The 13,978-nt window shown below is 43.2% G+C and overlaps 2 protein-coding genes across 2 annotated transcripts; both read left to right on the forward strand.

The window, feature by feature from the left end:
- The first annotated feature begins 786 nt into the window (after window positions 1-786).
- Window positions 787-5,459, forward strand: LOC117041185 (resistin-like). Its single transcript, XM_033139658.1, has 4 exons — window positions 787-901; window positions 3,217-3,356; window positions 4,358-4,435; window positions 5,257-5,459. Exons 2-4 carry the CDS (start codon window positions 3,233-3,235, stop codon window positions 5,391-5,393), a joined length of 339 nt encoding a protein of 112 aa, XP_032995549.1. The 5' UTR covers window positions 787-901; window positions 3,217-3,232; the 3' UTR covers window positions 5,394-5,459.
- Window positions 5,460-9,263: 3,804 nt separating this feature from the next.
- On the forward strand, window positions 9,264-12,968 carry LOC117041184 (resistin-like). The gene is made up of 3 exons (XM_033139657.1): window positions 9,264-9,414; window positions 12,246-12,323; window positions 12,769-12,968. Exons 1-3 carry the CDS (start codon window positions 9,276-9,278, stop codon window positions 12,903-12,905), a joined length of 354 nt encoding a protein of 117 aa, XP_032995548.1. The 5' UTR covers window positions 9,264-9,275; the 3' UTR covers window positions 12,906-12,968.
- Window positions 12,969-13,978: the final 1,010 nt, after the last annotated feature.

Genomic DNA, 13,978 nt, shown 5'->3' on the forward strand with positions numbered 1-13,978 from the left:
GCAGCTTCAGCTTTGTAAGAATAACATTGGGGAAGCATTGCAGAACAAATAAGCAGTATAAATCCACCACTAATTCACTTTTGAATCAATGACATGTTGCAGAATAGACCCACAAAAATCTGCACCAATCTGGAGCGGTCATCAATACCTCTCAATGTCACCGATTTGATTTGATCTCTTGGCAGAATCATGACGATTTGACTGGTTTTTAGCTATTGTTGATTTGCTGAGTTTTGTTCAATTAGTTTAGGGTTTCAAAAAGTGAAAATACGGCAAAGTTGTTGAGCAAAATCTCCAAAAGTTGAACATATAAATACATAGATGAGCACAATGTACCTCTCACCCTTTCAAATACCTCCATGTGTCTCATGTTCAGCCTCTACCTTCCTGTAAAACACCTTTGTAAACACTAAGAACTTACCTCAAAAGCTGGTTTCCTGGAAGCTGTTTGCACCGCCTTTGCTGTTTTGCATAGAAGAACTGTGCTCCCATTGTTTGAAAATTTGTATAGAGTAGCAAGGTTCTCATTTTTATGCTGGATCGCAACAGTGGTAGGTCCAGGGGGAAACCCCTGGAATGTCCTAATATCATGGCTAGTTTACTTGCCAAATTCCTTTATTGCAGCAGAGTTTCACAACCAAGAGCTTTGGACAAAAAGCATGCTCTGTCTCTTTGACCTCCTGCTTTGTGACATAAACAAGGAAACGTTGTGAGAACATTGTGTAAGGTGGTGTGTTCTGGACAGTAGCTGGGGGTGAGGGGTGTAAAATGTTTTCAAAAGGTAAACCAATTGGATTAGAGATTTTGCAGCTCAGCTGTATTTAAAGGGGAGCAGTTTGCTCAGTAAATGGAACTTCTTGAAAGAAATTCTTCTTTTTGAAGGGATTTGCTTTTTGACAAGGTAAGGGTATTTGACAGGTAGGTGTATGGTAGGTGGGATTTTGTATCTTCTGAGTACATATTCTAAGTATGGCTCTCAACAGAAGCTTGTCAAACATTAATGCTTTATTATATATACTGTTAACTCTTGTTCATAAATGACTAATTAATAGCTTATCTCTAGTGGACCCAATCAATGAATTTCCTATTGAATCCTCAGTAGAGGTCACATTTTGAGAGCACTGAATGAAGTATCTTTTGACTCTGCTGCAGATTCCAATCGCATACCTTCCAAGTGTCCCAATTTTCCAGAGACAGTCCCAGAATTAAAGAAGCCTTCCCAATTTCTGATTTGATCACAGAATGTCCCGGTTTTCCTTTTTCCTCCCCTCCATATCTTGGAGAACAATTATATGTGGTGTGTGTGAGTAGGAGCCAAAACAGAATCCTATTTATACGAAAAATAAAATACCTGTACCAGATGAAAGAAATGATGAAGCTAGCGTACAAGGCCCTTCCTAAACATAAACAATCCACTTTACATTCTTTAATTGCAATGCTTCACCAGCCAGCCATTTCTTAGAAAACACAGGGAGTGTTTATTCCTTTATTGTAAATGAAGCCTTACATTGTCTACTCAGAAGTAAGTCCCACTGTTTTCAATGGAGTTTACTCCCAGGTAACTGGGTAAAGACTGAGTAGCCTTACCTGGTGATACTAAGCATTTTTACTCAGAACTGAGGGAAGTTTTTAATATTTGATGTTTTATTGTGTTTTTAATTTTCTGTTGGCAGCCACCCAGAGTAGCTGGGACAACCCAGTAAGATGGGTGGCATATTATTATTATTAATAATAATAATAATTACTGAGTTCACTAGGATTTACTCACTGGTATGTTCCAGATTATTCTCACAGTTTCTACTATTATTTTTATTAGTAGTATTATTATCATGATGATGATTATCCACAGTGCTCTTTTTCTAGAAAAAGAAGTGCTGGAGCTCACCATGAATTCCTCCCTTGTTCTCTACCAGCAACATCTTTCCATTTTCCCACCCACCCACTTTCCCTTCTGCTTTTCCCATATATATCCCAGAGAGAAACAGAAACAGAGAGCCCTTGAGGAAGGGTTCTGTGAAACTTGAAAGCTAAACCACCTCTTCATAATAGCCTCTATCCAGCTAACCACAGACAACAACCCGGCAGCAGCAATACAGACCAATGGAAGTTTTCAGACTCCATTTAGGAGCAGTCTCACACTGAGTGTGCTTCAATAGGTGCAGTCTGGAGGCTATTAGTGCATGAATTACAGTGTGACTACGCCTGTCTTCTCCAGGAAGTTGTACTAGGCAGCTGAAGAAAAGTAAGGCACCATTGCCACTTTTGCATCAAGAGGCAGCACCACATTACAGAGCACTCCAAACTGCCAACTGGTATCTTAAGGCGGGGAGGTGGGTTTCTACCTCATCTCACACTGGCTATATACAACGTTGAGCAAAAGATTCCAGCATTGCAGGGGGTTGGACTAGATGATTGTTGTTGAACTTGTGGCTCCTTCCAACTCTACAGTTCTATGATGCAATGACTCTAGATCAGGGGTCAGCAAACTTTTTCAGCAGGGGGCAGGTCCACTGCCCCTCAGACCTTGTGGGGGGCTGGACTATATTTTGGGGGGAAATATTGGGGGGGGGGGGAAATTCCTATGCCCCACAAATAACCCAGAGATGCATTTTAAATAAAAGCACACATTCTACTCATGTAAAAACACCAGGCAGGCCCCACAAATAACCCAGAGATGCATTTTAAATAAAAGGACACATTCTACTCATGTAAAAACACACTGATTCCCAGACTGTCCGCAGACCGGATTTAGAAGGCGATTGCGCCGCATCCGGCCCCTGGGCCTTAGTTTGGGGACCCCTGCTCTAGATGTTGAGCTTTTTTTTTTTAAAGGAAACCTACCTTTCAGTCATCAGACAGTTCAGGGTATCAGCCCCTTTGCTGACAGAGCCTGTATTGCAGCCCACCGAGCACAGAGGGCAGGCACAGGAAGTCCTAAGATAGACAGCCAAGCAGTGCCCCTATCCTCCAATCTCTGGAAGCACCAAGAATCCCGAAGGCCTCATATTTCCTGTATGTGATTGGCTACAGTGAGGCTTCTGCCCTTGTGGCCTTTGTAATATGAAAAAAGCCTCATGGCCTCAAACTGGGATCTTCAGTTGGTCCGAACAAATATATTGCTCCTGTGTCTTCTTATGATTCTATTTCTACTTGTAATCCTTGCCCTCTGGGTTCTGCGATTCCTGACAAGGCAGCTGCATTTTTTAATCTCTGCAGGACGTTCTGCAACAGCATGATGAAATTCGCCATATTCCTGTTCTTTGCTGCGTTTATTCCTGCGAAGTATGCAAGTGCTCAGACATGTGTTATTGAGAATCTGATTGATGAGAAGGTCCAGGCAGCAGTCGATTCCAAAGGTATTTGGATCTGAGTGCCCTTTATGATGCTTGAAACTCTGGGCCCTATTGTCCTCCTATAATTCCCAGTTTCTTCTAGGTCTGCATCCAAGATGCAGGAACTCTGGACTGTTGGATCGCCAAACTGTTGCTGGGAAGAGGGATTGATTGTTCAACCGCTCTAGACATAGTAGCTCTGTGAAGGAACTAGAACACCACCATTTTTAATTGGGCAGCTTACAGTTAAACATGTCTACTCAGAAGTTAGATATTTAATTCAGTTGTGTTTACTCCCAAGGTGAATGGAGTCAAGGTTGCAGCTTTGTCTTTTAAAGAACAACACCATTTTGAATTGGGAAATTCAGCACCTCACAGTGCAATCCTAACTATTAGGATTTGGAAGTAAATTCTCTATTTAGAAGTAAATCCAAAGGGACCAACTCCCAAGTTAATGGGGTTAGGACTGCAGCCTTAGCTAGGGGAGCAAAAGCAAGGATCCACCTCCACCGAACTTTTCCAGTGACTCCCCTGGACAAACCAGTTTATCACCCATGAACTGCAGAGGCACACAGACAGAGAGAAAAGCACCTACGCAACCACCAGCACTCTGAGAGAAGCTCTGTTCTGAACTTAAAAAGGCGGAGAGTGTTGGCTCCTGTGTCAGAAATAATTCCACAGCAGAATTAGATTTTTGTGGCCTGGAGAGGCATAACTCACAGAAGCTTGAGTGAGATTTCCGTTTTGTGCTATATAGCTATACTATACATTTAAATCACATTCCCCACCCCAAAGAATCCTGGGACTTGTAGTTTACATCTCACAGAGCTACAGTTCCCAGCACTCTTAACAAACTCCAGTTCCAAGGATTCTTTTATGGGCAAATATGCATTAAACGTATGGTGTGTACATAGCCTCAGAAATCAGAACGATGCCTCTATTCCTTGTAACTGTCTAAATCGCACCATTAACCAAGTTTTCTATTTGATTCAGTGTAACTCTGATCCTCCTGTCTCTTCTTGCAGTGTCCTCAGCCCTCTCGAAGGTCCAGCTGATGTGCACAAGCGCATCTGCAGCTGGTGCTGATGCTTCCTGCCCTTCAGGTGAGACATATTGCTGGGAGAGAACAGACAGGGAGGAAATCCAGAGCAGAAAGATTGAGGCCAAGGGAGCAAGAAGAGAACTCATTTCCATGGAACTCTGCTTGCTTTGTGTAGACATGAGTGTAAAATATAAGCACATAGCTGGGGGAAGCTGGTTGGGTTGCTTAGTTGGATTATTAGCACAGCAGTGCCATATGTTGGGTGGGAAATATAGATCATCCATGTGGGGTAATTAATAAAAGATGTGGGGTACCGGTAATTAATAAAAGATCCCTAGATCCAAAGTATGGGGCTAAACACGCTCTAGTAAGAGAGCCCCAGGAGAGTTTAAAAGACACAAAATGTGCAGCAACAGTGAACTGTATAGACCTTCTAGTTTCCTGTTTAGTCCACTTACATGCTTTACTTACAAACTCCAAAGGCCACATTCATGAGCTATTTCATGCAGCAGCAGAAAGGGCACAGGCAGAAGATTCTTAGGTTACAAAATACAGAAAAATTCTTCGTGGTCTGGGCTTGAAACCATCAAGCCCAGACATATTGCCTGGTCGGCTTCACATTGTGGAAGAGAGTAAACAAAGGAAGCTTCACTTTCTTCTTCACCGGAGGTGAGCAGGTTTGACCTGAGTCTGACCTGAGTCTGGGAATACAATTCTGTGGCCGTAACCCCTTAAGCTTGATAGTTATATTTGACTGCAATATCGCACACTGAGCACTTGCACCTCAACTGTGATGGTGTCTGATCAGGTGGATATCCTCCACATCATGGGGATTAAAGTGCTCCTCTGCCTGTTTCTCTGACTTCTCTTTTCTACTCCCAGGGTACCTGGCCACTGGATGTGCCTGTGGAATGGCTTGTGGTTCCTGGGATATCCGTTCTGAAACTGCCTGCCACTGCCAGTGTGCCAGAATTGACTGGACTGCTGCCCGCTGCTGCAAAGTGGCCATTGTTGGCTGATGTCTCCTCAGCTCCCTGTTGACTCCAGCTTCTATGCTCAATAAACATGCACCTTTAATTTTCTCATGCTCAAGTATTTTCTTTGAATGTATCTGGAGTGGCAGCTGCCTAGAGATGAGAAACTGGGAACACAGGAAGCTGCTACCTTACACAGAATTACCAAGAGTCCTTCAAGCTTGTCTACATTGGCTGGCAGTGGCTTTCCAGGGTTTCAAGCAGGGAGTCTTGCCCAGCTCTTCCTGCAGGTGCTTGAGATTGAACCTGGGACCTTCTGCTTAAAATGCAGGTGCTCTAACCAGTGAGCATCCATCTGCCTTTGCACGGCAGATTGCGGAGTCACTGTGGTCAATGCTGCCACTCAAGTGTCAAGGACTAGCAGGGCTCCGTGTAGTGGCTGGAAGAGATAGTGGCGCCAGAGCTTGATCCAGGGGGAAGGGGGAGCGGTTTACATGGTTTTGTGCCTTCCACAAGGCACTAGCCATCGCTGGAGGATGCGGAGGGGTCTGAGCTGTAGTTTTTTTATTTTGTCTGTAGAGAATTAAACTACCAGCTGTTTGTCCTCTTGTCCTCAGGACATCAAGACTCCTAAGAGCCTTTGACTCTCTTCTGTTTGTGCCTGCTGCATCACACTTGCATTGTAGAATCACACGATTCTACTTTTTCAGTACCAAAGTACATCCTATATATGGGAAGGGAGAGAGACATTAGAAAGGCAGTAACTTGTTGACACAGGGTGGGGTGGAGTGGCAGTGCTTACATGGCTTCTGCCTGGTGGCAGCAAAGTTCTAATGGGAACGGGGGCAAGCAGAGGGTACTACAAGGGAGCGGGTGGCGCTGTGGTCTAAACAACTAAGCCTCTGGGACTTGCCAATCCAAAGGTCAGAGGTTCTAATCCCCATGACAGGGTGAGCTCCTGTTGTTCTGTCCCAGCTCCTGCCAACCTAGCAGTTTGAAAGTACACCAGTCCAAGTAGATAAATAGGTGGCGGGAAGGTAAACGGCGTTTCCATGCGCTCTGGTTTCCGTCAGTGTTCCGCTGCGCCAGAAGCGGTTTAGTCATGCTGGCCACATGACCCAGAAAGCTGTCTGTGGACATGCCGGATCCCTTGGCCTGAAAAGTGAGATGAGCGCCGCAACCCTATGTGCGCCTTTGAATGGACTTGACTGTCCAGGGGTCCTTTATGTTTACCTTTACCAGGTCTGAACCCAGCACTCACCTGTATTCCTATGCACATTCCCAAGAACTTTAGGATTTTACTGGAGTTAAAACACTCATCCATTATTAATATGTTTTTAGCCTCAACCTTATGCCCCAAGAGGCTCATACGCCAAAGGAATAAACAATGCTTGGTTTATTACATGAAATGAAAATGATAGGGTATATGGATGCCACTTTCAAACAGCAAAGTTACAATATAAGCAGGCAGCAAATCACACAGCATACACACCTTAAATTTAAACAGCGAGGTAACTCCATGAAAATGTCAACTCATATATAGTTAACACGTTCTATATCATTCTAAAGATAATCAAAAGCTTCATGATCTGGCAAACAGTTTTTCAAAAGGGCATTTTACATCTGAGTAAAGCAACAAGAAGCATGACATGCAAGATGGCTTGGATTTTCTGTTTTCTTCCCCTAAAGTTCAGTTAAAGACCTCTTCAAGAAAATAGATAATAGGTTAATTGTATTGATTACCGGTATTGTATTGATAGTTTAGCTTTCTCATTTGGTGAAAAGACAGGACAATACTATGTTACGTTACGAACAAAATCAGATGAGTTTATGACAAACTTACAATGGTTGAGTGTTACTTTAGTCACAAAAGCACATACACACACACCCATAACAAATGAAAATAAAAATGGATATGTTTTAACTTTATTTTCTTTGTTAAGGTTTTTATAGCATTATGATAATATGGTGAAATGTGTTGTACATGCCACATTTCTCGTGACCAATGTAACACAACAATGGCGCAACTTACATAGCATAAATATGTTGTCATGTGCGCCATCTAAACTTATTTTTAGGAATGTCATATTTTCTTTCCTGATAATCTAATAATTTAATAATTATTAGAGGAGCAATCCTAATGTCAAAATCCCTTTTGCTCCCATTGGAGCGAGATCAGGCTTAAAAGGGAGAAGACTTTGAGAGTTTCTCTTACTCCCAATCTCATGGCAGTCTTAAAGAGGGAGGAGGAAACCTCCCAAAGCTTCTGAGAGCATTCACAATTCCCCCTCCCTTTAATATTACAGTGATATCAGGCTTTAGAGGGAAGGTGGCAGAGTCCTTTGGAAGCCTCTGCCTCCCTCTTTTTAAGATCACAGAAAGACCAGGCTTAAAAGGGAAAGAAAGACACATACAGCTCATTTTTAGTTCTGAGTTTGGGTGCACCTGGAGCAATAATTTAAAATAAACACCACAAACACAGGGAGTCAGGAGCAGCCCAAGGCAATTTGCTGCTGGAGGTGTACGATAAGAAGCTGCGTTCCCTATTCTGTGCACAAAATCTGACTAGAATGGTCTTCCTTCAGCAGAGTCCTTCACCACACACTAGTCTTGGAGGGGTTCTCAATGCCTCTTCACATCACTGATTTGATTTGATTATATTCTTGGCAGAAATATGACAATTTGACTAGTTTTTAGCTGTTGTAGCTGGGCCGGATTTTGTTGCATTAGTTTGCGGGTTTTAATTTGTGTCTGTCTTTGGATTTTATGGCTGGCTTTGATCTACCACTGGGTTGATTGTTGACTTTTAACATCGTTTTATTGTATGCTTAGTTTTATTTTTTCTGTTTTACAGTGTATAAGGAACAAACAGGGACGTCCTATTCCATAAGAATAAGAATTTTGCTATTTATACTCCACCCATCCAACTGGGTTGCTACTCTGGACAGCTTACAACATCTATAAAAACATAATAAAACATTAAATATTAAATACTTCCCTCTACAGGGCTGCCTTCAGACAGCTCGGGGGTTGGATAACTCCATAATCTCCAACATTTCTCCAATGAAAATAGGGACATCCTAAGGAAAAGCGGGACATTATGGTATCAAATCAGAAACCGGGACAGCTTCTGTAAATCTGGGGGAAACCCTGGAAAATAGGGACACTTGTAAACACTTAGAACTTTCTTCAAACGCTGGTTTCCTGAAAGCTGTTTGCATGGCCTCTGTTGTTTTGCATAGATGAACTGTGCTCTCATTGTTTGCAAACCTGTATTGAGTAACATTTTTATGCTGGATCACAAAAGCAGTAGAATCAGGGGGGAACCACTGGAATGTCCTAATCTCCAGTTGCCAAATTACTTTACCGTAGTAGAGTTGCCCCACCAAGAGCTTTGGACAATAAGTACACCCCAACCCATTTACTGCCTGCTCTGTGATCTAAACATGGAAATGTTGTGAGCACGTTGTGCAAAGGGGTCTTCTGGGGGTGTTCCTGTTTTGGACAGGGTGTGCACGTGCAACTTTGCAAGTGAGTAAAATGTTCTGAAAGCTGGATGAGATCTTCTGAGATCTTTTGCAAGCTATGGCTCTGTCCATATGCAGTGGTTCTTTGCTGCCACCAGAAAGTTCAGGGTTTCAGGCCCCTGATTGGGGTCAGGCTTAGGGGATTCTCCAGGATAGCATTTCACAGAGGACTTCCGTCTTGTCCCTAGTGACTCTGAAAGACCCATGGCCGTACGTGGAAGTGGTGATGACATGTAGCCATAGGTTGCAGAAGTGGTTGTAAGAGTGAGTGTGAACAGGTTGCATGTGTGTACCTGCCCTACTGGGCATGGCCATCTGTCACGGATGCTTTAGCTGAGATTCATGCATTGAAATAACTGCTCCCCCCCCTTTTGCCTTTTGTAGGAAGTTCTGCACCATCATGATGAAACTGATCGTTTTCGTTCTCTTAGCTGTGTTGATTCCTGCAAAATATGCAAGTGGTCAGCAGTCCTGTGGTTATCCATGTATTCCAGAGCGTCAGATTAACCAGAAGATCCAGGAAGCAGTTGATTCCAAAGGTATTTGGATAGGGATCCAGGGCCCCTTTATGATGCTTGAAGCTCTGTGCCCCATTGTCATTCTAAGATTCCCAGTTTCATCCAGGATTGCCTGTTTCTAATTAAAACTCATGGGACTTCTTTTGAAGATCTGGGAACCCAGGGTTATCACCAAAGTTTTACCCTGAACCATAATCTGATTACAGTACTCATACCAGAAAAGTCCTTATATGTTTTTTGTTTTTGCTAGATTAAAGTCTGTTAAAGTGAACATCTTCATGTTCTACTGTTATATAGCTTGTACATATCTTGTGATATCTGTAATATGGGAATCAGTCTTGAATTTTGGGCTGGTATTACGGCAGTGTTTTTAACTATGGGTCCGACAAGCTGCCATAGCTGTCAACCTTTCCCTTTTCTTGCGAGGAATCCTATTCAGAATCGGAATAAGGCAATTTCCCTTAAAAAAAGTGAAAAAGTTTACAGCTATGCAAGCCGCTCTTCTCTGCTTGTCATGTAAGTTCCCACCTTATTTCCTTTTTTTTAATAAGAATTTATTAAATCTTTAACAATAAAACAAAATACAAAATACAAAATACAAATTACAAAACAACAAAAACTACAAAACTACAAAAAATACAAGAATCTTAACAAACAGACACACACTTATTCATCTATTCTTATCCTATTCCTAACATTCTTTTGGGACCTCCTCACATCCTCTCTTCTGCGTTCATTTCTAATCTTCTTTAGTAACTTTATAACATTGTAAAATCCTCCTTCTCATCTAATCTTAATTCTATTAAAAAAGCATAAGACATTTCTAACTACTTCTTATATCCTATCTTATTCTAACTTCTGACATTACTGTAACCTTAAATATCCTCTGATTCCAATTTCAAATATTTATCTACTCACATCATTTCAAATAATTTTTAAATTTCTTCCAATCCACTTACACTGTTTTTTCCCCTCCGGTCCCGGAGTTTCGTGGTCAGCTATTTTTTCCCCTTTCCCCTTTAAACAATCTTACTTCACCCCATACCTTTCCTAACCATTCTAACCCTTCCCTTTCTTCTTCCCAACCCCCTCAGGTCTCCTCCCAAAAATTCTCTCTTTCCAGCTCCTGCATCTTCTTCTGTTATTTTTCTCCTGCCCAATTCAGAACTTGGCACTCATATTTGTAAATTCTTCTTCTCCAGGTTGTATCTCTTTTCTTCTTTGTAGGCTAGCGAACTATAATAGTCATAAAGTTTCTTCTCTTTGTACTCTGTTACTTGTTGCATTTTTCCTTTTTGTTTTCCTTGAACTCTTGGTCTCTCACTCCAAGAGCTCTCTAATCTTTCACTTTTCTGGGCTCCAAGCCTCTCACGCTTAAAGAGCCCTTCTTGTTTTGTTGATTGTTCATCTTTGTAGTCCTGCTCTCCTTCAATAATTTTATACAGTTTTACAACCTTTTCATCAGTTAAATTCATAGTCATTTGGATATTATTTGTCAAAACAGTTCCAATATGGGAAAACTTTTCTGTAACCCTTTGCTGAAGGGCTTCACACTTCTGCTGAAGATCTTCACACTTTGTTAACATCATCTGCTGGAAAGCTGTCATTGTTATGTCTCTCATCCTCTTGGCTTCAAGGACACCGTGGGGTTTGAAAAACAGGAAATGGTGGGGTCTTCAGTAACTTTCCGAATACGCATTACAGTCCAACCAAATGTCCGCCATAACTGACCCGAGCTCCTTTATCCAGAGGGTTAGCGGTGTCTTCTCCTTTTAAATTTATAATCCACAAGAAGAAATAAATCACATTACTCAGTCTTTCCCCTAAACCGGGTTTTCTACAGTCTACAAAATCAGCGATCCACTTAAAAGCAAGTCTATCGCAGCTGCAGCTCTTAGATGTTACTTTGTTACTTGTTGCTGTCAGAGAGAGACGGACTTCCTCTTTTAATCTCTCTCCATAAGCCAAATTTCCATTAATTTTAAAAGCCAATTGTGCTCAGTACTTACAGAGTCCTTCTTTTAAATCCAAATCGAGGAAAAGCAAAGTGCTCATAAACCGCCAGCAGCCGCTGCTTAGTGTAGTCGGGAAAGTGGTAGATCCTCAGTACTGTACTGGAGCCCCGCTCACTTGAACAGACCTTACTAGGTCTACTCAAGAGCAAGGACGGCACTTCTTGTACCTGCTGGATCCCAGGTCTTCAGGACGCTCCTCCTGAAGTTTTAACGGAGCCCACAGCGCAGTTGCGGTGACTCCTAGCCCGAAAACACTGGAGCCCCCTCGGAGCTGAGAGAGCGCCCGACTGAACAGAATGGCACTTCACCGGAAGTCCTTCCCACCTTATTTCCATGCCTTCCTGTAAAACATAAACATGAGACCTCAGAAAGGCAAGTGGAATGTGACACCTACAACCCAAACGTGAAAGTGTTCAATCATTGTTGCATTTGTCCTCCAATGTAGCCCCTGGCCTGTCCTGCTGTCAGAAATACCGTAATCCTATGGGAGAATGGGACTTTTTTGCCCTGGAGAGGCATAACACCAATAAACTTGAGTGGGATTTCTGTTGTGGTTGAATGTACACACACACACACACACGCATTTAAAGCATCCTCCTCCCAGTATTCCAGAAACTCTAATTTACCTCTCACAGAACTACAACTCCCAGCACCCTTTACAGTTCCAAGGATTCTTTTGGGGACAAATGTGCTTTAAATGTAAATGCGGTCATAGCTTCAGATTGATTTCCCTAATGCTTGTAATTGTTTAAATAGCAGGAGGAACAAAGAAAGCATTTTCTATTTGAGCAAAGATGTCATGTAGTATAACCTGGACTCTCATGTCTCTTCTTGCAGTGTCCTCTGTCCTATTGAAGAGCCAGCTGGTTTGCACAAATGCATTTGCACGTGCTGCCGATGCCCACTGCCCTTCAGGTGAGACACTTTGCTGGGAGAGGGGAACAGATTGGGAGGAAATTAGAACTGGGCACATGGTGGCCAGAAGGGCAAGAACAGAACTCCCTCTGTGGGTAGACGCAAAACACATTTCCACAAATCTCTGCTTGCTTTGTGTAGACATCAGTATAAAATATAAGCTCAGAGCTGGAGGCAGCTGGTTGGGTTGCTTAGCTGGATCATTAGCACGGCATGCACTTGCATCTTTACTTGCTGGTGGAAGGATAACAGTCTCACTTCTCTAGGGAGGGATTTCCAAAGTCTGGGAGCAGCCACTGAGAAGGCTCTCTCCTGTGAATTGGACCCAGAAACAGATCTGTAGCCAGTGTAGCTATTGTAACAAGGGAGTTGTATGCTCCCTCCATCCCATGGTGATTCAAACGCTCTGCTGCCTGTCTCTCTAACTTTTCTTTTCCACTCTCAGGTCACAAGGCCACCGGATGTGCCTGTGGAATGGCTTGTGGTTCCTGGGATATCCGCGGTGATACTGCCTGCCACTGCCAGTGTGTCAACATTGACTGGACTTCTGCCCGCTGCTGCAAAGTGGCCATTGTCGGCTGATGGCTCCTTGGCTGCCTGTTGGCTGCAGCTTCTATGCTCAATAAATCTGCATCTATAATTTTCTGAACAGTCTTTTCTTTGTAAGTATCTGGAGTGGCAGCTGTCTGGAGATGAGAAACTGAGTTAGACCAAGCAATCCACTGAGCTCAGAACTGTCTACACTACTTGGAAGTGGCTGCCAAAGGATTCAGGCAGAGGTCAATGCTGTTACTCCAAACTGCTTCACTCTCTACTGAGAGAAAAATGTAGGAGGTACTTGGCAGATTGGTGTTGGGCTGCAGTGCTTCCTGAGTTCCCCAGTGCTTGGGTTGCTGCCGGTTACTGGGAGGGAGGGGGTGGGGCAGTGTGCCACAGCCATGATGGAACCAATCAGGTTGCCCCCGCTGCTGCATGTGCACCATGCCTACTTCTCCAGCACCTCACCACCCCACCCCCACCCCGTTGGTAACCAACAGCGACTTGAGGGCAGGGCCCTGCCTACTGCCACTGGCAAGAGATTTGTTCCCTATCCAAAGGTCTCCGACTGCAGCACAACTTGGGACACACATGTGAAGCCTCACAGTAGTAATGAGGCAGATCTTTATACACACACATTGTATGTTGAGATGGGATGGACAAATCTGGGGTGTACTGCCTATGGAGGGTTTAAAGGGTGGCCTGGGGTTGATTCTCATATCTCAACGGCTCTTTCTAAGTGCTAAAGGAAAAGGAAAAGGAAAATGCATCCATAGCCTGTCCAGAATTATAATGAACTGCTGCTCATCTTGAGACTGGGAACACAAGAGCTGATTTATGCTTCTATCAGCCCGGATATGTGGAAGCGAGTTCTTCAGATTAGCAGACTGATCACTTCAAAAATATTTTGAGAACATGTTCTGTCCTGACAAAGACAGTATGCCGTCACCCATTTCTACACAATACTTAGAGCTTTCTTCAGACATTATGATGAATGTGCGTAAGGGGGGAGGGGAGAGGGTGGTGCCCACTTTCCTTGCTCTTCCTATCATGCCCCTTTGACATAACTTGTGAAAAAGCCTATATAGGTACAGACTACATGTGCAGTAGGAGACCCT

The sequence above is a fragment of the Lacerta agilis genome, chromosome 2 (genome assembly GCF_009819535.1).
Source record: "Lacerta agilis isolate rLacAgi1 chromosome 2, rLacAgi1.pri, whole genome shotgun sequence".
Classification (NCBI taxonomy): domain Eukaryota; kingdom Metazoa; phylum Chordata; class Lepidosauria; order Squamata; family Lacertidae; genus Lacerta; species Lacerta agilis.